Source organism: Molossus molossus, unplaced genomic scaffold (genome assembly GCF_014108415.1).
Source record: "Molossus molossus isolate mMolMol1 unplaced genomic scaffold, mMolMol1.p scaffold_m16_p_13, whole genome shotgun sequence".
NCBI classification, from domain to species: domain Eukaryota; kingdom Metazoa; phylum Chordata; class Mammalia; order Chiroptera; family Molossidae; genus Molossus; species Molossus molossus.
The window spans coordinates 87345416-87372806 of NW_023425348.1; the positions used below are offsets into that span (position 1 = coordinate 87345416).

Sequence of the window (27391 nt, forward strand, 5' to 3'; positions counted from 1 at the left end):
CTGAAAGAGCAAATGGCACTGTTTTGAGATCTCTGTACGGGTGGCAAGGTGGGCGATCCCCAACCCCTCCTGCACAGAAGGGGCCTCCAGGCCCCCAACCCCATGACTCCTCAGCACCTGGTTGGCCAGAGCTGCCTCCGCTGACCCAGAGCACGGCCGGTCCTCCCCCGTCCTGCAGCTCAGGGCAGCCGGTGCCCACTGCACACCAGCTACCTTCCCTGTCTGCTTTCCCGGGCAGTGGTGGGTGCCCGAGCCAGGGGAGGCCTCTCGGCGCCCAGGAGGCCTGGTCTTTCCCACATTCGACCTACTAAGAGTCTCTGGGGAACCCGTGTGTCTGAATCCCTGGACTCAGGGTGGGGGCAGCGGGGACCTTGAGTCAGACAGAAACCAGAACCGGTTCTTCCCTCCAAACTGTCCGTGAGTGAGCCTCTCTGCCCCCGGGGCCTCGGTGTCTCCAATCTCACAGTGGGGGGCAGGTGGCGGGGTGATGCTGTGACACCCCGACAGCTGAGGCGGCCAGTGAAACGGCGGCCTCCGAATTCCACACCTGCCTGTGCTGAGTAACCCCGGTGGGGGGACACCGCCCGCCTGGGCCCCGAATCGCCCGTCCGGGGGCCGACCTGGTTTCTGTATTTGTGGAGTGTGCTATAGTCCCTTTGCGTCCCTTAAGTTGATTTTTTTCCTTGTCTAATACTAGTTTAGAGGGGTACTTTGTATTGGCAATGAATGCAAAATCAATCTCTCTCCCCAAAAAGAAGCTAACCATGGAAGTAATGTGAACAGGATGAAAATAAAGCTCCGTGCACTTGCCACCCACCTCTGGGGCCTGCGCCTCCCCTGCCTCTGGCTCACTGTGCTGCAGCCGCCTGGCTTCCTCCAGGTGCCACAGGCCCCAGCACACCCCTGCCTCCGAGCCGCCCTCTCGTCCTTCCCCCGCCTGGACGCTCTTCCCCCAGGTACTTGCAGAGCCCCCTCTTTGGATCTGGACTCAGCTACTGACTCTGGGCCGAAGCCCATGTCACTTAACCCCGTCACCCACCCATGAGGTGAGTTCTGTGACTAAGATGGATCAAAGCAGCGTGTTATTACCAGGCCTGGTGGGTCTTGGTGGTGCCAAGATCAGCAAGTGGGCAGAGGTACCCGTCTAGCTCTGATGTCGGCGTAACCGCTGAGCCAGGCTCCCCTGTTCACCGGCCGGGGGCTCACTTACCTCGCTGGTGAGCCTCGGTGGTTGACAGAACAGAGCCTGGGAGAAGCTATTTTTCTTGGGTGACAGTCATCGACATAGAGTGCTAAGGGCAAAGTCACAGTGCTGCCCTCAGGGTCAGAGGGGCCTAAGAGAATGCTGGTCACGCTTTGGGATGAATGTCCCTCTGGGCAGTCAGCCTGGGCTGAGTGTTCTGGAAGGAGAGGGTGAAACAGCAGGAGCTTGAAGATCAGTACGGAGAGCACCAGGCGCACAGGCCGTGTGCTCAGCACAGACCAGCTCAGATGCCAGCTTGAGACCTCGAGCAAATGACAAGCTGCTGAGCCTCTCTTCCGGCCGGTATCACGGCGACGAGGGTGCCTGGCCCCCGGATTCCGATCGCTAAATGATTCGATGCACAAGGTGTGCTTAGCACGCTCAGAGCCTGGCACCTTGTATAACCAACATTACTGACAATAATCTCTCACGAAGGAGAGTTGGGCCGGATGCCCAGCCGGGTCCTGACTCAGGTTGCTAGGGTTCCCTGCTGGGAGGGGGAGGCTGGGCCTGCCCCTGGTGCGCTGGGTGAGCTTGGCAAGGCTCTCATCCTCTCCAGGCCTCTGTTTCCCTTGCTGCCAGGTGAGGGGTAGATGAGGGTGTGTCTGAGGTCCCTTTGGCAGTGACATCTGGACAAAGAGTTGCTCAGCTCAGCCATTTCAGTCCTTGGGAGACAGAGCCCCTTCCGGGAATGCCCAGGGCTTAAACTCGCCCCACCCCCACCCTCCCTGCCACCCTCCTCCCCTTGGGAGCCTCCCCCACCTAACCAAGTTGCCCCTGGAGGGACAGGTCGAATGCAGACCCGTATGGCAGTAACCTTGCAGGACCTCTGGGTCAGAGCTTCAGAGATCTGTTCTGTCCCCTGAGCAGCACCAGTCAGAGTCATGATTTTGAATCTAGGGGCCTGGGGTGGTGTATTAGTTTCCTAAGTCTGCAGGAAACACGTTAGCACTAACTGGGGGGCTTACACACAGAAATCCATGGTCTCACCTGTACTCATCAGGGCTCTCCAGAGAAACAGAACAAACAGGGTGTGTGCATGAGAGGGGCCTCCAGGAAGCAGGGACCCCTCACCTCCCAGCAGACCCCTCAGGTCCCCTGGTGGGCACCCCAAAGTCCTGGGGGAGGCCAGCTCTAGTCCCACATGTGCACACCCCACACCTTTCAGTAGAACAGCCCCAGAACTCTGGCTCACGTGTCTTGCATCTTCGAGCACACCAGTGCGAGTGCACAAGGCTGGGTTTGATGTTCGGAACTTCGGGCGGATCCAGGGACGTCGATGAAGATGTCATGGGCGTCGTGCACCAGCACTGACTGCGTGCCCGGCCCTCAAAGGCCTTCACACTTGTGTCTCAAGTCTATCCTCGCCACACCCTTGTACAGAGATGCCCGTCTCTGCCCCACTTCACCCAAGAAGAAACGAAGGCTTGGAGAGGTCAAGGAACACCCCCGACACAGCTGGGCAGTGGCAGGGCACCTACGCTAGTGCTCGGTGTCTGGTCCTAGGGTCCTGAGGCGGACTGCAACGTCATGAGCCAGCGGCCTCGCCCTACACGAGCAAGAGCGCTGCTGATCTACTTACAGACACTCGGAGGGCGTCGCGTCCCAGTACCAGTCTGTGACAGCAGATTGAAGAATGCACACCCGGGACCTGGGAGGTACCAAACCGAGTGGCCACATGTCCTTGGCACAGATCTAGTTTACACCTGTCGTCCTGCTATCCCACCTAGACAAAAGCTCCCATTCGGTTGGTAAATTATAGGGTCAAAACGGACCCGGGAAAAGTCGCTCTCGACAACAGGAAGCCCCAGAGACGTGAGGAGAGGTCACCAGGTGGCAGTGTGGTATCAACGCAGAACTTGGGCACCTGCTGAGGTTGCTGGTCCCAGTGCGGGCTGCTGAAGGCTGCACCCAGAAAGATTTGCAGAAAGGAACAGAATCGATTCCAAGAGGGAACAGCCAGGAAAGTCACAGGACAGACACCAAGCTGGACCCTTCCTGGGCTCTTCCGCTGACACCCCTCCTCCAGTGGTGGTCACCCCATCGCCCGCTTTTAGCATGGCCTCTGAAGGTTCCAAGAGTATTCCACACGTTTTATTCGTCCTGTCTCACCAGCAGGACAGCGTGGCCTGGCAGACTGATCGTCCGGCCTGCAAAGCAGACCAGAAACACTTGGGCACCCGGGCAGGCTGAAAACCTGGCTCCCTTTGAATGGATAACCTTTCAGTGTTCATTTAATATGAGCCTAACAAGGATGAGAAGAAATCATTTTCCCATTCATAGAAATTATAACCGTTTTTCCTTATGTTCCAAGAGAGGCACGTCGCAGGTACCACGTGACATTGCTCCTTCTCTCCTGGTTCTCCTCTCACTCAAGCCGGAGCGCATTGCTCGGTTACAAACGGCAGAGGTGATTCGAGGTGTGTGGGGTGGTAAGGAGTCTCGACCTAAAGTATAGTTACCACTTCTGTCTTCAGACACACCCTGTTTACTCTCTGTAGCTGTTATTCTCTCGTGCACAGCCTTTGCTGTGCATTGTTTGGTCTCAGAATCTGGGCTGCTGGGCAATGCCCACCCCAGGGGCTGCCAGCTGGCGGGCCTCCGGACCACCGGCCAGGGGACGCACCAACTTGCAATGTTCATCACACCAGTACCGCAAGGAGCTTGGCCGGTGCTGCGGAGGAGGAGGTTTTCTTTCTACGTACGGGTATTGCCTACTTAAGTACTTACTTACCTACTTAGGAGTGTTTTGGCAAAAGGGACACTGATCTCCTCTCTACCAGTTATGTGAGAACCCACAGGTGGAAAACTGAGTTAACAGGAAGCCGATTTCTGGTGAATCCCTGTGGTGTTTGTGGGTCTCTGGGTCAGTGCCTGAAGAAGCTGCCTACCTGGCCAGTCTCTCAATCCCCTGGACCTGCCTCCTCCAGGAAGTCCTCCTTGACATCCCCTCACCCTCAGGAGCCTCAGCTGGTAAAGCCCTATTAGTTTTACCTCTGGGCCTTGCTTGCCTTACTGGGCTGGCTGTGCCACAGACCTGTCTTATCTCCAGCTGGAATCAGCAGAGCCTGAGGACAGAGGCCCCATCTTATACTTTTTGTGGACTTCATGACACCCAGTACCTACCAGGCAACACTGGAAGCTTGCTTGAATCGATTTCTATTGTTGACGGATCCAAAGTCCTTTTAGCTGGTGTCTGGGAACAAATTCCTTGAGCAAACTCCTTAGGATAGACCTGAAGTCCCCCTACCACTCATCATACATTTAATATCTATATATATTTTGCTTTATTTCAAGAAAAGGTTGGGACTCTTAACTATTCTTAACTATTCACTCCTAACTCTTAACTGTTCTCTGTTACTTTCTTCTCTCTTCTTCTCTTCTGTGATTCTCAACAAAGTCCAACTATAATGTGAGCTTACTGTCATCCAGAAATAATCTCACATCATCACAGAACTAGGACACGGTGACAACATGAACAAAATGCTCTTCAGAAGGCATTCACAGAAACTCTGCCCACGTGACTTTTCATCCTCATTCGCTCATTCATTCTATAATTTTTTGTTGTTGTTAATCCTCACCTGAGGATATTTTTTTAATCAGTTTTTTTGTTTTGTTTTTTGTTTTTTAGAGACAGTGGAAGGGAGGGAGGGGGAGAGAAAATCATTAATGTGAGAGAGGAACACTGATTGGATGCCTCCCCCATGCACTCTGATGGGTGCCGCGGATCGAACCTGCAACCCAGGTACGTGCCCTTGACCGGGAATCAAACCCACAACCCTTCAGTGCGCAGACCGACGCTCTAACCACTGAGCCACATGGGCCAGGGCTTATTCAATACTTTTTACTGAGCAGCGACTAAGTAACACAAAGTAGTTTGGGCTCCAGAAATACAGTAGCAAACAACACCGAGGGGGAAGATCTGCTCACAGGAAACTGGCATTCTAGTTGGTGGGAAATAAACAAGCAAGCAAGCATTTATTAACGTATTAATATATGATGACCGAAGAACAAGGAAGGGCTTGCCCCTCTGCCTCTGAGGCAGTAATGGTTGGGCATCTTCCCTGCCGATCACATCTGCCCCAGGAGAGGGTGCACAACAAGGCCACGACTTTCTCCCTCGAGGTGGACACCTGACTGTGAGCCAACTACCTCTCCCCCAGTACTCTTGCTATGTGACAACCCAAACTTAGCGGTGTGAACAACCATTTTACTGTGCTCACAGGTTCTGCGTGGCACAGGACACAGTGGGAAGCGGGGACCTCTGCTGGGCAGACTCAGAGCTGGGAGTGACCTGGAGGAGGGGGGCCATCTGGAAGCATCTTCACTCATGCCTGGCAGATGGTGTGGGCTGTCAGCTGGGACACCCCACTGGTCTCCATGCGCTCTCCCCACGTCGGACGACCTGGGCTTCCTCACAGCATGGCGGCCAAGCTCCACGAATGAGCCTCCTGTGGAACCCAGGCCGACGTGCAGGCATCCTGGTGATCTGGCTTCAGAAGTCACACAGCCACGGTTCTGCCATACTGTTTTAGCCAAGGTGATCACAAAGGCCCACCCAGGTCCAGGAGTGGGGGAACATAGGCCCCACAACTCGAGGGACAGGGTGTCGGGGTCACGTGGCAGGAAGAGCTCATGGACAGGAAACAGTGTTGCAGCCAACTTTAGAAAATGCAATCGTCTGCACCCTCTACATCTAATTTCCAAAAAGTGGGGATATCTACATCTACCCTGAGTCATCTCTCGGGCAAAGCTAAAACCACCTAGGCAGAGAGCGATGCTATCTGCGTGTTGTGTAATACAGTATTCTGAACAGAAAATTAAAGAGCAGAATAACCCTTCGATTGATCAGCCCCTGCTCTTCATGGAAGGCATTCGCCATGACCTGAAATTTCTGCTTTGTGCCTTATTTTTCAAAAATAGAAAATCAGGCCTAGGCTTTATTCCTGATTTAGGTCAACTGTCTAAAACACAGAGCAGAGGGGTGTGGGGCAGGGGCACCCACCTTGGAACTGGAGTCCTGGATTCAGATTCTCCCTTGGCCCTGACTCCTTCACCTCTAAAAAAAACAGGGGTTGGGAGGCTGGGGGGCAGGGCAGGATCAACTTCCTCGAGGGGCTGCCAGGAGGATTAAATGAGATTATACCTGCAAACGCCCTCCATGCTTGGTGGCCACTCTGGACAGAATCTGTCATCTAAACTTCCAGTGAAATTGATATGTTTCCACGGTTTTTGTTTGTTTGTTTGTTTGTTTATCCTCACCCAAGGACACTTTTTCATTCTTTGTTCAGATAGAGCAGGAGGGAGAGAGAGAAACATCGATGTGAAGGGACACACCAAGTGGCTGCCACCCGCACAACCAACCAGGGCCGGGGACAAACTGCAACCGAGGTACATGCCCTTAGCGGGAACCGAACCCGGGTCTCTCCGGACCGCAGGCCGACGCTCTAACCGCTGAGCCAAACTGGCCAGGGCTGTTTTCATGGTTTTTTAAGCCACTGCAATACAATGTCTTCTCATCAATACTGCTGTGACGTTTATGCCCTTTTTACCATACGTGATATGCCTTTGGATTCATAAGCTCATGAAGTGTCCTTTTAGGGGAAATGAGCTGTTTGTTTTCACAACGGTCCTGCACTAGAACCTGCCTTGGGATGTGAGGTCCGCAAGAAGGGAGTGACCCTGTGGAGTCGGGGACACCTGCTCCGTTCTGCAGCTGGGGACCCGAAGGCTCCTGAGGCTCCGTGAGACCAGAGAAACAAATGTGTTGAATCAGAGGAAAGCTCATCTCAGCAGCTCAGTCAGACTTGGGCCAGTCCACCGCTGGAGGGTGCAGAGGTGGAGAGAACAGGGGTTCCCCTGCCACCAGGCCAGCAGCTTCTCCCCTCAAACCTGCCACCTCGTAGGCCCATGCTTCAGGAAGGGGCCTTGTCATTTGCTCCTTGGTCACCAAAGGCGGGTCTCCAGGGGTTGCCGCGGAGAAGAAGGAAGGGCCGGAGCTGGAGAGAAATGAGATGACGGGAAATAAGCAGGACAGGGAGAGACGAGCAGAAAGGAAGGGAGAGCGCGTGACTCACTGCAAAACCGTGATCTTAGGAACTGAGAGTCCTGCGCGTGGGCGTGGGGCGGGTGTGCCTGTTGACCTGTCTGTCAAGCTCTCCTTCCAGACCGAAGGATGAAGGCCCAGCTGTCACCGCTGACAGGAGCCCAGGGTCTGTAGCTCCGCCATCTAAACCCAATCCCACGGAGCCAAGACAGCTCACAGCCAGGGGACGGCCGCCAGGTGTCAAGTCCAGGTGCCCTGAGTTCAAGTGCTGCCACTTTAAAGTTGTGTGGCCCGCAGCCAGTCACGTACCTCCCACTCTTCCCTCGCCTGTGGAACGGGGAATAATGCCTGCTCCGCCGTCCTCAAAGGCTGGTTTTGAGAGTCCAGTGTTTCAAGACCACATCAGTGCCATCGAGGCAGGGCCACCGCTGCCCAGCTCCTGCTGTCCTCCCAGAGGATAAACATTCCATAAGGCCCTGGCCGGTTTGGCTCAGCGGTTAGAGCGTCGGCCTGTGGTCCGGAGAGACCCGGGTTCGGTTCCCGCTAAGGGCACGTACCTTGGTTGCAGTTTGTCCCCGGCCCTGGTCGGTCATGCGGGTGGCAGCCACTCGATGTGTTCCTTTCACGTCGATGTTTCTCTCTCTCTCTCTGTTCCTCTCTCTCCCTCCCACTCTATCTGAACAAAAAATGGGAAAATGTCCTCGGGTGAGGATAAAAAAAAAACAAAAAAACCTTCGATGAGTATCTGGTGGACAAATAAACGAGAGTGGGCTGGGCCCCTGCTCTGTCTGGGCCGGTGAAGCAAGGAGGTCCTTTGTGTGTCGCCCACTCTGTGCGACCCCACACCTCGCCTCAAGGTGGGTTCGGACCTGCAGCAGCATCACCCAGGAGCTTGTTAGAGCTGCAGAATCTCGGCCCCCACGCCACACCTACTGAATCATAATGTCTGGGGTTGGGGCTCAGGAATCTGTTTTCATAGGCCTTCTGTATGACTGATGCTTGCCAAAGTTTAAGAGACATTGTTATTGGGGGGAGGGGGAGGTAGGGCGTGACCTGACATGTCCCCTTTCTTGGGGTACCTACTGCCCCCCTGGCCCAGGTGTTCATTCCCCAGCCTATCCCACCCCTTCCCTGGCCAGCCTGGGGCAGGGGGACGTGCTGTGGAGACGGGCGGAGGGCCCGGAGGGGGAGGAGGTCTCGTCACAAGAGGGGAGGGGTGGGTAGCAGGCCTGCCCCTTCCTGTTTCAGCAAAGCCTGCAGATGCTTGAGGGGATCAGGAGATAAGCCCTGAAGGTACTTGAGAGCTGTGCAAAGAGGTCTCTTCCCAACCTGCTCAGCTTCCCTGCACCCGGCAGTGCCCTGGGGGACAGCAGGGAGGCTGCACAGCCTGGGGCTCAGCGTCCACGCCCACCCATGCCCTCCGCTGAGCTCTCTGCCCCTCCCCTGGAGAATCTGAGACTCATCCTGAGCACTTGGGAGATGAACCTTGGAGATAAGTGCTCATGATAAGAACTGACGTGATAACGCTGGTCCTGGGGTGAGTTCTCAGCAGGGCCTGATCCGAGCTACCTGGAAGCAGCTGCTCACACACACAAGCGGGGTGCCTGCATGGAAGGAGAGGGCTGGGGCCCCGAAGAGGTCCAAACGAAATGCAGCAAGGCCAGTGCCCAGGCCTGCCCCTGTAAGGGCAGCAGCGGCTCAGGACCCGGACTGAGGGTTTCATTTGCTCACGTTGGGAAGAGGGTGGGGACCTGGCCACACAAACAAGAATAGAGGAGCCTGGCTGGTGTGGCTCAGTGGTTGAGCTATGACCTATGCACCAAGAGGTCGCCGGTTCGATTCCCGGTCAGGGCACCTGCCCAGGTTGTGGGCCAAATCCCCAGTGGGGGGCATGCAGGAGGCGGCCAGTCGATGTTCTCTCTCATTGATGTTTCTATCTCTCTCTCCCTTTTCCTTCCTCTCTCTCTAAAATCAATAAAGAAAAATAATAATAAAACTAAAGAATCGTGGAGCAGGGGAGTGACAAATCACTGGGCCCCTGGGGGGCAGTCCATCTGGCTCCTACAGGAGCCTGGGCACCGGGTTTGGAAGGGGTGCAGAGAGCCGGAGCCTCCCTAAAAAATGAGCATGTGTCACTGAGGGACCGCTGGGGAGGCAGGGGGGCTTTGGCCTGGAAAAAGAATTCTGGGGAAGCGACAGAAAAACTGTCTTCAAACACTTAGGAGGGCTCTGAGTGGGGGAGAGGGCAGCCTGGATCCATGTGGCCACGCTCGGCCCCAGCCTGGGACACCCCACCTCATGGGGCCTGCCCTTGCTCCAGCCGCACTCAGCCCAGCCTGGGACACCCCACCTCATGGGGCCTGCCCTCACTCCAGCCACACTCAGCCCAGCCTGGGACACCCCACCTCATGGGGCCTGCCCTCGCTCCAGCCGCACTCAGCCCGTCTGGTGACACCCCACCTCATGGGGCCTGCCCTCACTCCAGCCACACTCAGCCCAGCCTGGGACACCCCACCTCATGGGGCCTGCCCTCGCTCCAGCCGCACTCAGCCCAGCCTGGGACACCCCACCTCGTGGGGCCTGCCCTCGCTCCAGCCACACTCAGCCCGTCTGGTGACACCCCACCTCATGGGGCCTGCCCTCGCTCCAGCCGCACTCAGCCCGTCTGGTGACACCCCCACCTCATGGGGCCTGCCCTCGCTCCAGCCACACTCAACCCAGCCTGGGACACCCCCACCTCGTGGGGCCTGCCCTCGCTCCAGCCTCACTCAGCCCGTCTGGTGACACCCCCACCTCATGGGGCCTGCCCTCGCTCCAGCCACACTCAACCCAGCCTGGGACACCCCCACCTCGTGGGGCCTGCCCTCGCTCCAGCCTCACTCAGCCCGTCTGGTGACACCCCCACCTCATGGGGCCTGCCCTCGCTCCAGCCTCACTCAGCCCGTCTGGTGACACCCCCACCTCATGGGGCCTGCCCTCGCTCCAGCCTCACTCAGCCCATCTGGTGACACCCCCACCTCATGGGGCCTGCCCTCGCTCCAGCCGCACTCAGCCCAGCCTGGGACACCCCACCTCATGGGGCCTGCCCTCGCTCCAGCCGCACTCAGCCCAGCCTGGGACACCCCACCTCATGGGGCCTGCCCTCGCTCCAGCCGCACTCAGCCCGTCTGGTGACACCCCCACCTCATGGGGCCTGCCCTCGCTCCAGCCACACTCAACCCGTCTGGTGACACCCCCACCTCATGGGGCCTGCCCTCGCTCCAGCCACACTCAACCCAGCCTGGGACACCCCCACCTCGTGGGGCCTGCCCTCGCTCCAGCCTCACTCAGCCCGTCTGGTGACACCCCCACCTCATGGGGCCTGCCCTCGCTCCAGCCGCACTCAGCCCAGCCTGGGACACCCCACCTCATGGGGCCTGCCCTCGCTCCAGCCGCACTCAGCCCAGCCTGGGACACCCCACCTCATGGGGCCTGCCCTCGCTCCAGCCGCACTCAGCCCGTCTGGTGACACCCCACCTCATGGGGCCTGCCCTCGCTCCAGCCACACTCAACCCAGCCTGGGACACCCCCACCTCGTGGGGCCTGCCCTCGCTCCAGCCTCACTCAGCCCGTCTGGTGACACCCCCACCTCATGGGGCCTGCCCTCGCTCCAGCCGCACTCAGCCCATCTGGTGACACCCCCACCTCATGGGGCCTGCCCTCGCTCCAGCCTCACTCAGCCCGTCTGGTGACACCCCCACCTCATGGGGCCTGCCCTCGCTCCAGCCTCACTCAGCCCGTCTGGTGACACCCCCACCTCATGGGGCCTGCCCTCGCTCCAGCCGCACTCAGCCCGTCTGGTGACACCCCCACCTCATGGGGCCTGCCCTCGCTCCAGCCGCACTCAGCCCCAGCCCAGTCCTGGGCCTGGGGGTGTGAAAGTAAGGGCTGGTGTGGAGTCGGGAAGCCCCGAGTTCCAGCCCTGTCCCTGCACTGGGCACCCTCTCCTTGAGTCACCGGGCAGCACATCTCAGCCTCTCCCAGACTTGGATTTCCTCGTCAGTAAACCGGGGACGTTCATCCGTGCGCTGGGGTTGTGATGAGCCTCCATTCACACACTTGGCAGAGGCTCATGGAGCACGTCCTGGTGCAGGCCAGCACCCTCCAGCACCCACGCTCCGGGGACCCAGCAGGCACCCAGGAGGGACCCAGGGGAAGGCATTCCATGAAAGCGCAAAGACCTGAGTCCACGGACTAGTGAGAATCCACTGTAGTTTGAGTGGCTTTACTGAGGGGGGAGATGGAAAAGAAACGAAGTCAGAGAGGTAAACAGGGCCAGACCGTGTAAGATATCAGCCGCCGCTATAAATATATTTTCAACTCATTCATTTAATATCTACCTCTGTCGCTCAAAAAATGTTGATATAGCTATTTGCTGATTTTTGTTTTGTAAGGCATATAAATAAATTCCTCACGATGGAAAAGATTTACTTTCTTTTGCCATCCCAAACTATGCCCCTAACATACTCTCCCCTTTAAATTTTTGGTGAAATACTCAGTGTTAACATAACTATGTAACTGCTCTTCTTAGCTTTCTTTTTTGTTCAGGTAGAGTGGGAGGGAGAGAGAGGAAGAGAGAGAGAGAGAGAAACATCGATGTGAAAGGGACACATCGAGTGGCTGCCACCCGCACGACCGACCAGGGCCGGGGACAAACTGCAACCAAGGTACATGTCCTTAGCGGGAACTGAACCCAGGTCTCTCAGGACCGCAGGCTGATGCTCTAACCGCTGAGCCAAACCGGCCAGGGCTCTTCTTAGCTTTCTTACCAAAGCTATGCATTAGATCGATGACTTTTGTTTTCTGCACAAATTTCTGTTTTCCTGGAAGTAATAATTGCACTTCTTTGTTAAAAAAAAAAAAAAAAAATCCATGTTGAATAAAACCTCAGCTTGTGTCGTGGCTCAGAGAAGAACACCTGCTCCGTATCTTTGGTCATCTGTGGCTCAGGGTTTCCTTCAGTCAGCAGATCTCAGGTTACATCAATAGGCCGGTATTGCCGACTCAGCGCCCTGCCCAGTGTGTACGCACCCGTGCCGCCGTGGCACCCAGCACCTCCCAGTGCACAGACCAGGGTCAGTGTGGGGAAGGGGCGAGCGAGGCCCACGTGAGGGGCACAGGGCCGCTGAGCATCCCGACCCTGGAACTGTGTGATCCTGGCTCTTTGATGTATAGCTGCGTGAGTTTGGGCAAACACCTCAGCCTTTCTCTGCCTGTTTCCTTACCAGGATAACAGGGAGAAGTTGTTGCTCTGCAGTTAGGCAGTCTCGCTGTGGGTCCTATCTCTACCACCTATTTGCTGTGTGACCTTTACAAGTGTCCCAGCCTCTCTGTGCCTCAGTTTCTTTCTGTGCGAAATGGGAGGAACCACAAGGCACCTGCTTCGCGGGGTTGTGAGGATGACGTGTTTGTACATACCGAGTGCCTGAAAGAATGCCTGGCCACCAAATGTTTGCCCCGTTGCGTTAGGTGCTTCCTCCAGGGCTGACTCTGAGACAAGGATTTAGGTGCAAATAGTCTGTTCACAAAATGACCCCCGTGAGCACCTGCAAGTGAGAAAGTGAGGCAGGTACAGGAAGAAGCCAAAAGAGGGTACATGAATGACCAGGTTACCTTAGTAGACAAGTAAGGCTCAGTCTTGCTGGGTTCTCTGGGGGACTGCAGAGAACCTGACGGCAAGGGGGCAGGGATGTTTACAGTAGAAAACAAAGGAGTGTAAAGGACAGAGTCCCGCCCTGGCTGGTGTTGCTCAGTGGTTAAAGTGTCAGCCTGTGCACCAAAGGATCATGGGTTCAATTGCTGGTCAAGGGCATGTACATGTGTACCTGGGTTGCAGGTTCAATCTCCGCCCTGTCTGGGCACATGCAGGAGGCAACCAATCGATGTCTCTCTCCCCATCTCCCTCCCCTCCCCTCTCCCTCCCTCTCCCTCTCCCTCTCTTTCTTTCTCCCGCCCTCCCTCCTTTCCACTCTCTGTAAAAATCAATGGAAAAAATATCCTCAGTGAGGATTAAACAAAAAGAGAAAGAACAGGGTCCCAACAGCAACTGCTATACCAGGTTTTTCTGAAAAAATTCAGGGGTCTCCCCAGGGCCCTTGCACACCATTTATGACAATGGAAAACAGCTCAGGTGGGAGTGGAGGGTTCTGGGCCAGAGTTCACCTGATGCTTCGTTTGATAATGGGTCTCCACACACAATTCAAGGGACACCCAAAGGGCCCCTGTCTGTAAAACATCTCTTCTCACACCACCCTGGCAGGAATCTGAGATTACCTTCTAAAGTATTTTAAACCAGGGCTGGGATATGATCCAATGGGCATTTGAGAGCCACCCACCAGCTGAGGACAGGAGCTCAGGAAGCTGGGAGCTGAGGGGACCTGATGCAGGGCAGAGGCAGTGGGGTGGTGTACAGTCTGATAGCACATGCTAGGCATGGTTCTCAGTGGCTGGCTGGTGCAGGAATTTAAGGAACCAAGAGTTGGGGCTGGAAGAACTAGGCGAGAACTGGCGAGAACTGGCAAGCTACTTCTGCGGTGGGGAGCTGCGCAGCTGGGAGGGGACTGAGATAAAGCCTCCCTGCTGGGCCCTCCTAGGCCCAGGAACACGAGGGCACTGAGCCTGAAGATAGAGCCTCTTCGAGGGGCCAGAAAGGCAGGGACTAACACACCATAACAGCACAAGGGTGCAGCTATTTCTGACAACATGGAGGGACACTGGAGAAACCATGCCTTCACCTTACCCTTAGGGAGATGATTTCAATAGGCTGAATTCATCAAGATGCACCGTGGATGCTGTGTGGCACCAGCCAAGGAATGAGAGGTGTTAAGAGATTCTCAATCCACCTTTCCATCCTCCAGGAACCTTGTCTGAAGCCTCATCTCCTTCTTGATCAGCAGTCAAGACTGGCTGGGCTCCATCTGACACTGCAGAGCGACTCAGCAGGTGGGAGCTGTGCTCAGTGCTGAGGCCCAGAATGTCTGTTCTGACCTTTCTCCTCTGACCCCTGAGCATCCTTGGACAACTTCCCAGGCCCTCTCACAACCCCTCTGCGGGAAAAGCAATGGTTTCTAAAAGAAGCCACTGGGCCCTGGCCAATTTTGTTCAATGGTTAGAGAGTCCGCCCGAGACCAAAGGGTCTTGGGTTCAATTCACAGTCAAGGGCACGCATCTGGATTGCAGGCTTGATCCCTGACCCCAGTCAGGGTCATGCAGGAGGCAACCAATCTATGTGTCTCTTTCAAATCGATGTTTCTCTCTCTCTCTACCTCCCTCACTCTCTTCTGTCCTATCTAAAAATCAATGGAAAAATATCCTCATTTGAGTATTAACAAAAAATAAATTTTTTAAAAATACAAATAAAAGAAGCCACTGGGGCTGTGGGACAGAAGTCCTGGGATCCCAGAGGGCCATTCCCAGGCAGTTCTAAAAATAACACTGGGATACAGTTGGGCAACTTCCAAGATGTACTTCCTAAGAAAGACTGGGGCTGTGTAAGACTCCAAAACCCTTCCTGGTTCTCACACAAAGCAGGGGAGGAGGCAGGTTCATAAGCGGGGGCAAAAACCACTATTTGGCTGAAAGAAAGCTCAGAGGCCATCCAACCTGTTTCTAGAACTGAGGCAAAAGGGGCACCTGAGAGGTTTTGCAGCATGGCTGAGGCCCAGGTGGGCCCGGACAAAAGTGGTGCATCTTACCAGGACCTCACCTTCACGAATAAATGTTGAAAGGGAGAGCCACCCCTGGCCAGTTTGGCTCAGCGGTTAGAGCGTCGGCCTGCGGTCCAGAGAGACCCGGGTTCGGTTCCCGCTAAGGGCATGTACCTCGGTTGCAGTTTGTCCCCGGCCCTGGTTGGTCGTGCGGGTGGCAGCCACTCGATGTGTCCCTTTCATGTCGATGTTTCTCTCTCTCTCTCTCTCCCTCCCACTCTATCTGAACAAAAAATGAAAAAATGTCCTCAGGTAGGATAAAAAAAGAAAAAGAAAAGGGAGAGCCATACATTTGATACCTAAGCACAGGGTGAGAGAAGACAAGGATGTGCACATCTAACATATAACTCAAGACTTGAGATTTCCCACCTCCAGGATCTGCCAGATAAGTTCACTGGGCAGTCAGTACTCCGACAGGGTCATTCTAGATACACTAACCTAGTGCAAAACCACCCGCAATACACCTGAAATAAACTGAGGCCCAAAGAGGGTGGGGCTCTACCCAACTGCAAAGGAGTGAGTTAGTGGCAAAGCTTTCATCCAGCCTTGCCTACGGGTTCCCTGGATCTCTTTCCAGCTCTCCTCCCTCCAGGAAATGGGTCTCCTTCGGTTCTCTGCCCGCACACTCTTGCCCCTACCCCGGGGATTCCAGGAAAGGCAAACGGGATCTCAAGGCGACTCGACCACAGGGAAGCGCGCCACAACGCTCTGCGCGTGCGCCTAGTAAACCCAGCCCCCCTGGGCCGCTAGCCCCGCCTCTGCGGCCAAAACCAACACGGCCGCCCTGGCAACAGCCGCGCCTGCCCGGCGCGAACGTGGCGTCCCCTGACGTCATAGGACGGCGCCGGTCGACCTAGAGACTGCACGTGGGATCGGATTTGGGAAATTTACAGGCCGGGCGGTGGATACACCGCTGAGGCGCCGCCGGCAGCCGGAAGGCCTCAAGGCTGAGTCTCCCGAGAGCCCCACCTCAGCTTTGCGGGCGAAACGAGCGCCCGTAGAGTTCGAGTCGAACCCAGAAGAAATGAGTGAGCCCGGGTCTCCTGGGCGTGTGCGGCAACCCGGCCTGGAGTGCCCCCGACGTCAGCCGGAGACATGCCCCGGATCACCCAGTCTAGGGCAGGGGGCAGGCCTGGGGTCTCCCCGAAGGGAGCCGGATCCGAGCTCAGGGTTCCCCCAGGGTCAGCAAGATCCAGGCCTAGGGTGTCCCCGGAGACAGCCAGAGTCGAGTCCTGAATCCCCCCAACGTCAGCCAAAGCCAAGTGGGGAGTCGTCAAAGTTCTCCCGGAGCCGAGAAGAACCGGACGTGGAGTTGGCCCAGAGTAAGGAGGAGCTGCAGTCGGGCCCAGGATCAACAGAGCCTTATCCTGGTCAGCAAGCGCCGGGTCCGGAGCCCTCACCCCTACCACAGGAGCTAACACCCCTGTCACCTAGCTCCCCCCGGGGTCAGCACGTGGTGAGCAAGCCACCTCCGGCCCAGGAGCTGGTGCGAGACGGCCTCAGGCCAAAGAAGCGTAAAGGATCTTCATCCCAGGCCCCAGCGCCCAAGAACTTGAAGGAGGAGGCGGAGGTTTCTATAATCCCGAAGGGAAAGCCCAAGTCGGGGCGAGTGTGGAAGGACCGCTCCAAGAAGAGGTGAAGTGAGGGGTGGGCAGCTGGGCATGGTGGGGTTCTCTGTGGTGTTGGGGCACCAGGGCAGCCTGGAGACAGCCCCAAGGTTAGAGAGAACTCACACAAACGTGTAATTATGATCAGAATGTGGTAAAATACCCTGGGACCCCAGGGAGGGTGACAGCATGATTATTCCTCCTTGAGGTCCCTGTGGACCTCTCCTATAGCACCTCATTTGTGTATTCATTCCAGAGGAATTTACCTTTGTCTCCCCTCTCTAGTGAGGGGGGCAGAAGCAAGTAAACCAGCCGTTACTTGATAAAACAGTGAGGTCTGTCTTCACCCAGTACTATCTGTTACAGATATTTGCCTTTGTGATAAAAAGTTTTACCAAAACTGAGTATACAGGACAGTGCTAAACACTTTAGTAAGCACTGGCCAGGGCTTGAGCCTTTCAAACAGGGACCAGCATGCATCATGGCATCTGATTTGCACATTAACCCTGTGAAGCAATAGATGTATCCTCATTTTACGTACGAGGATTGTTCATGTTACATATGAGGACACTGAGGCTCTGTAGAGAAACCAGGGGTGAATAGACCATAGGAGGCCTAGGGTGAAAGCAGAGAAGCCAATAAGGAGGCTGTTGCATTAGAATTAAAACGCCATCAGAAGCTGCAGGCAGATCTGTGGACAAGGGCCCAAAGGTTATCAAATTGATGTGTGTGATCTTTGAGGAAGCAGCTTCAGTGGATTGTGTGAGCCCAGAGACAGTGGAGGCAGACCAGCTACAGCAGGTGTCCCAGCAAAGGGGGGATATGGAGGAAAGCAGTCACGGCTGCAAAGGCCTGGCTGCAGCCCCACCTTCCATGTTCATGCCAAATGCCACCTTCTGCACAGTGTGCTCCGTGGATGTGCCGTGTCCTCTCTCAGAAGGGTGGCGTTTATTGAGCATTTACTTTGTGCAGAGCATTGTGCTATGTACTTCTTCAAAAATGTCTCAGTTAACCCACCACTCTTTGGGATGGGAACAATTCTCAACTCCATTTAACATGTAAAGTTGCTTAGACTCAGAGAGGCTACCTTGCCCAGCATCACACAGGTGGCTGAGTCAAGCCTTGGAACCCAGGCCTGTCTTTCTTCAGTCTCCAGGTAAAATCAGTGCTCTGGAACTGCACTGGCCCAATACCTTAGCCACTGCCATGTGGCTATTTAAATTTAAATGGATGAGAATTAAAATTAAAGTTAAAAATGCATTTGCTCAGTCAAACCAAGCATATTTCAAGTGCTCAACAGCCAGTGTGGATACTGGTGTCTTTATTGAACAGCACAAATGTGGAGCATTTCTACCATCACAGTGGTGCTCCAGAAAGATGCATCACTGTGTCCTGTGGCTTTGTGTGTGTCCATGTCCCCACTGCCTGGTCCGTGCAGATTCCTCAGATCCCACTTTGTGGTGGGGAGGAAGGACACACTGCAGCCCCATTCTCCTGTGCATAGGAGGCCAGGTCAGCGGCAGGCCCTTGTGGAAGGGGAGAAGGAGCTGTGAGAGGTATGCTGGGGTCAGAGGCAGGCGCAGTGGACAGAGCAGGACAGAACCAGCCTGAAGATGGGCAGGTGTAGGGTAAAAAAGACTGAAGAGGCTGGGGCAGGACCCCTGTTCTGCTGTGACAGTTCAGGACACCATATAATGGACGTGGATGAACAGGACCTCTTTGGAAGTTAAGAACTTGGTTGGTGAAGCAAAAAGGCCACTATGAGAGGACCTGCTGAGGCAAAAGGCCCATGGGTTACTCAAACAGATTTCACATAGTTCCAGGAAAGAGACCTCCAGGGAAGGGGAACGCACAGTTTAATGAGCCCCATGTTCTCACCACCAGCTTCAGTGGTCAGCATTTTACTGGTCTAGCTTCATCTTCCTCCTTGACATTTGTTACTCTTTCTTTTTTTTTCCCTGGGATATTTTATCACACACCCTGGGTATGTCATCGCACCCTTACAACCTTGCAGTGAGCCTTCTCCCAGAGATAATCTCCTTTCTTCTGTGATTATAATGTCACTGTCACACTCCAGAAAATCAAGGCTTCCCCTGATCACCTCCAATGCCCACTCCATTTTCACATGTCCCTACTGGAGAGAGAGGTTCCGAATCATTACAGAGAACTGCTCCCGTTCGCGGCCATCCTAGTGGGGAGTGAGCCCCGTCTCCAGAGGCATTTGTGCCCTGCCTACTGTGCTTGGGGAAAGCAGCAGGCTGTGTGGCCTGGACTCTGTGGTCACAAACAGATTCAGGAACCTTGGGCAATTATTTAACTTCTCTGAGCCTTGGTTGCTCCTCTGTAAAAGGAAGAAAACAAGAGTCTGCACGTCAGATACACATAACTAGGGCTTAAGAAATGGCAGCCAGCATGATCGGAGCCTTCTCTGCCCCGAGTCTCTGCAGACCTGGAGGGCGACTGCCCCGCAATCAGGCAGGTAGGGAGGTGATTCTGGCTGGGGTTGGGGAAAAGTCTGCAGCAGAGAAGGGAAGGCCTGGGTGCATCCTGTGGACTCCACGAGCATCCAGGTTCTCTCTCCCCCATCCAGGTTCTCCCAAATGGTTCAGGACAAGCCCCTGCGCACATCCTGGCAGCGGAAGATGAAGGAACGGCAGGAGAGGAAGCTGACCAAGGACTTTGCCCGGCACCTGGAGGAGGAGAAGGAGAGGCGCCGGCAGGTGAGGGGCCAGCTGGCCAGGCTGGGCCTGGAGCTCACAAGCAGGGCCAGTGTCTGCTGTAATAGACCTGTGGCGAGGGGAAAGCTTGCACAAGTGCCAGGGAAGGCTGAAGCCTGAGGGCGCCAGGGATGCAGGGAGCCTGGCCACAAGCAGAAGCACAGTCTGGGACCACAGGGTAGGTGAGGCCAATAGAATATCCAGTTTAGCCCAGGGGTCTACACAAGGCTCAAAGATGGGGAGGAGGCCCCAGTGGCCCTCTGGTGGTAGGAATATTCAGTGAGGTGGGGTCGGGGTCCCTGCTCAGGTGGGAGAGGTTTAGATATTGGAAAGCCGTATCCCCGGTATTGCTGTCACTCTCCAAGAGGTGGCTACCACACATCAGCAAAGTGGATGCCAACACTTTCCTTCAGTTTTCTCCCTGATACTCATCCCAGGGCCAAATGCCCCATAAGAGGCTCACGGCCATCCTCTTGTCTCCAGGAAGCCCCAGCAGGCCACGTAGAGAAAGCGAGGCAGTGGCGGTGGCCGCTGGCCGCTCCACCAGGACTCGGGTTATCAGTGGGCAGTCGCTCACCTCATGATCCCAGGGGCACAGGACGAATCAAATGCCTTCCCCAACTTGTGGTCCCAGCCTGGCCACTGAGGGGAGGGAATGGGCCAGTCACTCGGTCATCTGTCCCCTGCTTTGAGTCACCCTGGCTCAGCCAGAGGCCAAGGTCCTGTAGAAGGTATGGCTGCTGCCTTGTGCTGAGGCCTTATCTCACTTCCTGTGCGGCCCTGGTTCCCTCTTGGGCAAGACAGCCTTCTCATTGTTCGCTTCAGAGGTGCACCTGCCCAGTCCTCAGCCTGACCTTCCCGTCTGGGAGCCCAAGTCTCGCTTCTCATTTCTCACTAGGGGCCCAAGCCGCTCATTTCCCCGAAGTTACCAAAGCTAAGATAGGCCCCTGTCCGTGCAGCAGCCTTGAAGCCCACATCCCACCCTGGCCCCACTAGGGACAGCAGGCAGCAAAGCCAAAAAGTCACTGGGTGTCCCGTTCCCAAGACAACCTCCCTCTGCATTCTCTCCTGATGTTCCCGGAGGGCCGGGCAGCCCACTGCATGTATCCATTCATTTATTCCTCAAAACAAACTTATGCGATCGTTCTCATTTTAAAGATGGGGGTTCGAGCACAGAGAGGTTAAACAACTTGGCCAAGGTCCCCCATTTAGAAAGCAGCAGAGTCAGGATTCAAACCAGAGCCTCTTCTCCGCAGCCTCCACCCTTCCCAGCCCCGCACCTGGACACAGGGACTTCAGGGGAGAGCCGGCGGGATGAGGGAACCAGCCCACCCCTTCTCCCCTGGCAGTTGATGGAGCGGGGTGGTACCAGGGGCCACTGTCTACATGAGTTTCCAAGTGGGGACCCACCCCTGTCTAAGTCCCCCTGGCTCCATTCAAGCCTCTGTCCTCAGCTGCCTGTCCAGATGCCCACCTTCTCGGGTGGAGTAGTACCTCCCACCACTGTCCCATGGGCACAGGGATGGTCCCTTCCTGGCCCTCCCCCCACACACTACCAGAACCCAGGATAAGAGGCCCTTCCCCTCCCTGGGAGTTCTGCCAGCTCTCACTCCTCTGGGGCCTGAGACCACGGCTGCCTCAGCCCCAGACCCAGACCCCTGCCCTGTGCGTTCCAGGAGAAGAAACAGCGCCGAGCTGAGAACCTGAGACGCCGCCTGGAGAACGAGCGCAAGGCAGAGATAGTCCAAGTGGTGAGTGTGTCCTGCTGGGGGCTGGGTGTTGCAGCCAGATGCCTCCGCACCCCTGCTCCCACTCTCCTGCTGAGATCCCAGGCCTCCCTTTCCCTGGGGAACAGGGTGGAGACTCCAGCCACATCAATGCCCTCCCCTCACACCCCCCAGATCCGAAACCCCGCCAAGCTCAAGCGGGCAAAGAAGAAGCAGCTGCGCTCCATCCAGAAGCGGGACACCCTGGCCCTGCTGCAGAAGCAACCGCCCCAGCAGCCGGCAGCCAAGGTCTGAGCTCAGAACAGCCCGGAGTCCTGTAACCAACCACCAGTCAGACACGGCACCTCTGGCCACTGGTCACACTTCTGCTGGGCCCGGCACTCCAGCTCTGGCTCCAAAACAGGGACCCCGCTCCAGATGGGGCTCAGCCTTTGTGGGCTCTTAGGCAGGTCTTTGTGAGACAGAGGCCCAGAGGGAGCCTGGGACCAGGCAGAGATTAGGGGCTAGGGCAAGAGAAAAGGTTCAGCTCCCTCCTCTCTCTTTGCCCCTCCTTCTCCAAGTGCCTTCAAATGGAGGAGAGTAAGTTCTTCTGTCCTCCGAGAGCTGGTGACCAAAGGGCGAATCCCCCAGGTGTGTATGTTCTGTCTCTAGGTCCTGGGTCCATCCCAGACCAGGAGGCCAGCAGCCAGGAATGCAGCTTTCCCATACCTCCCCAAAGGCTGCTTTGGGTACCTCTGCACCCCACTGACCCCCACTGAGTCCAGCCCCACCCACTTTTCAACACGGAAAGGTGAAAGTGGGAGGTTGCAGGGAGCGGGGTTGCTCTCTAGCCCTCTGTCCTATACCATCCTCCGCAGCAGCCCCAAAGATCTGATGAACTTGTGCCCATCCAGTTTGCAACAAAAGTATTTATTGAGTAGCTGCTGTGTACAGGCACCATCCTAGGTACCAGGGATGCAGACAGAAGTCCCTGCTCTCGAGGACCTCTCCTGATGCATAAAGCATAATAAACAAGTAAACTGTGCTGTGTGTCAGGCGGCAGAGGTGCTGAGTAAAGTGGGGAGGGGGTGGGGCGCAACCCCGGCGAGGTGTTACTATGGGGTGTCTGTTTTGTCAGCTGTACGTCTGTTCGTTTGCTGGGCACTTGCTGCAGGCCAGGCCCTGCCTGGTACTGAGTAAGCTTGCCTGCCCAGCCTTCAGGGGCCCCAGCCTGGGGCTGGCACAACGAGCACTGGACCACCGTCCTAAGAGTTTCTCATCTGGCTCTTCCACTAATGTTTCATCTGCCAGACGTGGACTGGCACCAGCTCTTCCCAGGCCCTGGGATGCAGGGCTAAATACAGTCTTTGACCTCGAGTCCATGGCAGGTAGAGGAAATAGACACGGTGCAGGACATGCTACGACAGACATACAAGTCATCCCTCACATCTACACGTGGGAGTGACCACTGCCCAGCTTGGGTGCTCGGGAGGTGGGTGCTGCAACAATCCTGGGACGCCCGGCGTTGCCCATGGAACACCAGGCACGCAGAGGTGTCATGCCAGCTAGGAAACGTGCTGTGATTTTGGCAGCTACTGTGCACATTAAAGAACTAGATTGAGAAGACCGTCAGTAGAGATGCCCACTGCACTGTGACTAGCCTAGGTTTCCCAAACACTTGACCATGCACCCCTTTGTTTTTTCCACCTTGTAAGCTCTTTGAACAATGCTGGGCAGGAGGGCAGAGATGGGGGTTCCCACAGTTACTGCTTTAGTCACTTTGGGAATGCCACGGTGTTCTCTCACTGAATAGTAATTGAGCAGGCAATGCTTAGTGGTCATCATGTACTTCAGGGAAGTTACTTAACCTCCCTGCACCTCAGTTTGTGCATCTGTAACAAATTGGGGTTAATAGAACCTAACCCTCAATGGCTAAAGTGAAGAGGTTAGACTAGCAGTGCTCCCCAACCTTGCTCCCTTTTCTACTCCAGAAATACATCACTGGTTTATGTAAAAATACCCTCCCCCATCATCTGGTAAAGTTGAACTCCAGGGAGATGCATCCTGTGTGGATCCCACTACCGTTGTTTGAGAGTCAAGCTCTTAAGGTCAGTGTTCCCCAGTGTGGGGGTGGAGCAGCCCCACAGCCGTCGCCGCTGCGGACACAGGCAGGATCTCCGCAAACCCATCCCCGCTGGATCAGACTGCACTTTAGCAGGACCCTAGGTGACCCGAGCACAGTCAAGTTTGCAAAGATGGCTTTAACTCTTTCTGAAAAGGCTTCACTGAGTCATGAGGGGTACTTTAAAATGCAGGTTCCCGGGCCCTGCCCTTGGGACTAAGCTCTCGGAGGCGGGGGCTGGGGGCTGGGATATATACATTTTAACGACAGTGCCTTCAGGGTGCTTTTGCGCTGGATCGCTGCCTGCCTTTGCCTTCGGGGGAGAACAGCGATGCGGGCCTGGCCTCTAACCAGAGGTGGTGCTCGGCGCTGGGTTCAGGGGGCCCTTCTCGTCCTGGGGCCCGGCCGGGCCATTCTCTGCTGGCGCCCCGGCGCCGCGGTTCAGCCAGCCGAGCAGCTGCGAGGGCCGGCGTGGGCCGCAGGCCGCGGGGCCGGCGGTGGAGGAGGCGCGGCGGCGGCTGCTGGAGGAGCTGAGGTCGCTGTCGTCCACCAGCACGCTCTCCAGCACGCTGCGCAGCGAACTCCGCAGCTTGCGCAGCATGTCGGGGCAGGTGAGCACGTAGAGCAGCGGGTTGATCACACTGTTGATGAAGGCCAGGCTGGTGGCGAAGGGCTGCCCGCGCCACACGAGCACCCGCAGCGCCGTGTCGCTGTGCGAGCGCGCCTCCAGCAGGCTGAAGACGTGGTAGGGCCCCCAGCAGAGCGCGAAGGCCACCACCACGGCGGTCACCAGGCGCAGGAAGCGGCCCGAGCGCGGGCGGCCGCGGTGGTGCAGATACGTGCTCACGGCCACGTGGCTGCAGGCGATGATGGCCAGTGGCACCAAGAAGCCCAGCAGGAACTTGCTGACGGCCAGGGCCGTCTGGCGCGAGTTGCACGTGGCGTTGTGGTCGGGCCCAGGGTTCAGGAGCAGCAGGTTGTAGTAGCACATAATGCGCCCGTCCCGCCGCGGGATGGTGTCCCGGAACACGAAGTAGGGCACGGTGTTGAGCATGGCCAGGGCCCAGAGCACCAGGCAGACCTTGTGGGCCGCTGCCACCGTGCGGTGGTTCAGCGCCCACACGGGCCGCAGCACCCGCAGGCAGCGGTCCAGGCTGATGGCGCTGAGCAGGAAGCCACTGGCGAACATGTTGAGGAAGAAGATGGAGGAGTGCAGCTTGCAGAAGGTGGTGCCCAGCTCCCACGAGTGGCCCACGGCCAGGAAGTAGGTGAAGAAGGGCAGGCTGGCGGCGGCCAGCAGGTCAGACAGGGCCAGGTGCAGCACCCAGGTGGTGATCACGGTCTGGCGCATGCGGCAGCCCACCAGGAAGAGGATGAGTCCGTTCTCCACCAGGCCCAGCAGCGAGGCCAGGGCGTGCAGCACCACCGATGCGTGGTCGATGTAGCGGATGCTGGAGTTGCTGTGGCTTTCGAGGCGGCTCATCTGCTCCAGGAGAGGGCAGAGAGGCTTCGCCGTGATGTTGGCCAGCATGGTGGGCGCTGGGATGGAGAGAAGAGGCGCTGAGGTGGGCAGTGCAGGGGCGACAGGGGACCCTGGCCAGGAGATGGGAGTCTGACTCACGAGTGTAATTGATGAGGCCCCTGGGAATCAGTGAAGTTGAGCAAAGGCATAAGGTGAGGGGAATTACTTCCCAGCTCCCCTACCTGCTGACTGTGCAACCCTGGGCAAGCCATTTAACCTTCTGCAACATGAATATCAGTCATAACATGACCTATACATACATATACATATACATATACATATACATATACATATACATATACATATACATGCATTTAGAACGGAACCTGGCATCGACAGTAACACTGCATCAGTGCCATTGTGATTATCATTAAGCAGATGGCCTAAGTTCATATGGAGAAAATAGGAGCTAGGTCAGACCATGAAGGACTCCTCTGCCCAGTCCCCAGAGAGCTTAAGCATGGTTGAGGCTTAACCTAAAGGGCAGGAGGGTTCAGCTGGCCTGGGGGATGAAAGGAGTCTGTGCTTTTAAGGGATGCCTCCCCTTCCCCACCCACAACACCCCTAGAGCTTGCCTCTCTGCAGATTCTCCTTGGGGCTCTTGGGGTGGTTTGCTACACAGTGGTGGCCGGTTGCATGTATTGGCTGTAAACAGTGAGCCAGCCCCTCCACTGATAGTTGAAGAGGAACTGAGATAAGAGTTGGAAGAGCTGGGCAGGAGGAACTACCTCTGGAGGCGCTGTAGAAGAACCCTCCCTGCCTAGATGGAAGCCGCAGCTGCCTGCCCGCCCTAGAAAACTAAGCCTGTTCATTCATTCATTCACGAACCAAGCGCTCATTCAACAGATATTAATTGAGCAACTACTCAGGGAATCGCTGGGGAAGCCAGCCCCTGGCAGATGTGCAGACACTCCAAATGTGCATGCCCCTGGCCTCATCAAGAACCTGAGACCACCCTGGCTGGTTTGGCTCAGCGGCAGAGCGTCGGCCCACAGACCAATGAGTCTTGGGTTCGATTCCAGTCAAGGGCATGTACCCCGGCCCTGGTCAGGGTCATACGGGAAGTAACCAGTTGATGTGTTCCTCTCATGTTGGTGTTTCTCTCTCTCTCTCCCTTTCTCTCCCTCTCTCTCCTTCCACTCTATTTGAAGATAAATAGAAAAATATCCTCGGGTGAGGATTAAAAAAAAAGAACCTGAGACCATCTGATGTGAAGCTGGTCAGGATCAGTGAGGGCTGAGGGGGTAAGGCACAGGTAGCCCAGGTGAGGAGCTCACACTGCCCCGGGTCCCCATGGCACGCCAGGACTGTGGTAGGCTTCTTACGTGGGTGCTCTCCTGCTCACAGCTCTACAAGAAAGGTGCCAGTATGTCTCTGTCCCATTTTTCAGATGAGAAAACTGAGACTCAAGTGTTTAAATAACTTGCCCAAAGCCACTCGAACAGTACAGACAAGTAGAGGAGTAACCGTTTAGCGCTCAGCTCATTTTCTTTCCTCCCTCTGCTCCAAGTAAGAGATGATGGAGGAAGGAGAAGGAAAGGGAGTAGGGGTGATCTTCAGTATCCATCTTTCCAGGGGAAACAGTGTTGACCAGGATGAGAAAACCATCCCCTTCCCCAGGGACCACGTTCCTGTGCGGGGTAAGGACCTGGGATGTCAATCTGGAGTTTTCCTGGTGAATGAGCCCTTTGGGTTGGGGGTGTGCAGGCAAGTGGGCAGGGAGCTTCTGGCTTGTTCTCCCCGCGAATGCTCATACTTCCTAAGCCTTAGAGTTTATGGCACAACCAACTCACAGTAACCCTGTGAGACCTCATTTTTCAGAAGAGAAACTGAGGTTTGGAGAAGCAACTCGGCCCACATTCCTCAGCGGCAGGGGGAGCTGGGGCTCACTCCCAGCAGACAGACAAGTGTCACCCCTCTCTGCACCGAAACATCCCCAGTCCAGCAGCTGCCTGTCCACGGGGATGCTCCGAGCACACAGTCCTTCTGCACCCTGGGGACCCATCCAGGTGGTCCTCTGGCTACGAAGAGTCAGCCTCTGGGCGGCCAGGATTCGGAGGGAGCCCAGCATCTAGGCTCCTACTCTGGCAGGGGGCTGGGGGCAGAGAATGCAAATTTTTGGAGTCAGAGACTTGGGTACTCCTCAACTTCCTGGCTGGATAAACTTGGGTCGTTTACCCCAAGACTGCTCTGTCATCCTAGTCATTGCGAAAGAAAATGTGGTCCCCTCCTCTGAGCAGTAAGTCCCCTCCTGTCTTTGGTAAACCCAACTCTCTGCCACCCTAGCAGTTAGCAGCCCTCCCCCCTGGTAAAACGATGCCTTCTCTCGCAGGTCCAGAGAGGGCTAAGGCTGCACAGCCCCTGGGCTGCCACCCCCTTACCTGGGCACAGAGGGAGGGAGCTCGGGATCCCAGCCCGGAGGCAGTCAGCTTCTGGTAGCAGCCTCACAGGAGCGCGGGGTAGGAGCAGCAGTGGGTGAGGCTGAGGGAGGAAATAGCTCTCAAGCCCAGAGTGTGTATTTGTGTGTGTGTGTGTGTGTGTTGGGGGGGGGGGGGAGGCGGGGACAGCCGGAGAGTGAGTTATCACACTGGTGTTCACGTAACACTAATCTCCATTAATGGGGAAGAGACATGACTGCTGGCTGCCCCTGCCCCCTCCCTTCACGAAGGAGACTTTGCACATG

General features: G+C 56.1%; 2 protein-coding genes across 2 annotated transcripts; one reads left to right on the forward strand and one right to left on the reverse strand.

The window, feature by feature from the left end:
* The first annotated feature begins 1041 nt into the window (after positions 1–1041).
* On the forward strand, positions 1042–22069 carry CCDC86 (coiled-coil domain containing 86). The gene is made up of 5 exons (XM_036259662.1): positions 1042–1046; positions 15872–16669; positions 19232–19361; positions 21035–21109; positions 21260–22069. Exons 1-5 carry the CDS (start codon positions 1042–1044, stop codon positions 21377–21379), a joined length of 1128 nt encoding a protein of 375 aa, XP_036115555.1. The 3' UTR covers positions 21380–22069.
* A 1463-nt stretch (positions 22070–23532) lies between these two features.
* Positions 23533–27144, reverse strand: PTGDR2 (prostaglandin D2 receptor 2). Its single transcript, XM_036259663.1, has 2 exons — positions 27090–27144; positions 23533–24725 (listed from the first exon to the last, which is right to left on the reverse strand). Exon 2 carries the CDS (start codon positions 24715–24717, stop codon positions 23533–23535), a length of 1185 nt encoding a protein of 394 aa, XP_036115556.1. The 5' UTR covers positions 24718–24725; positions 27090–27144.
* Positions 27145–27391: the final 247 nt, after the last annotated feature.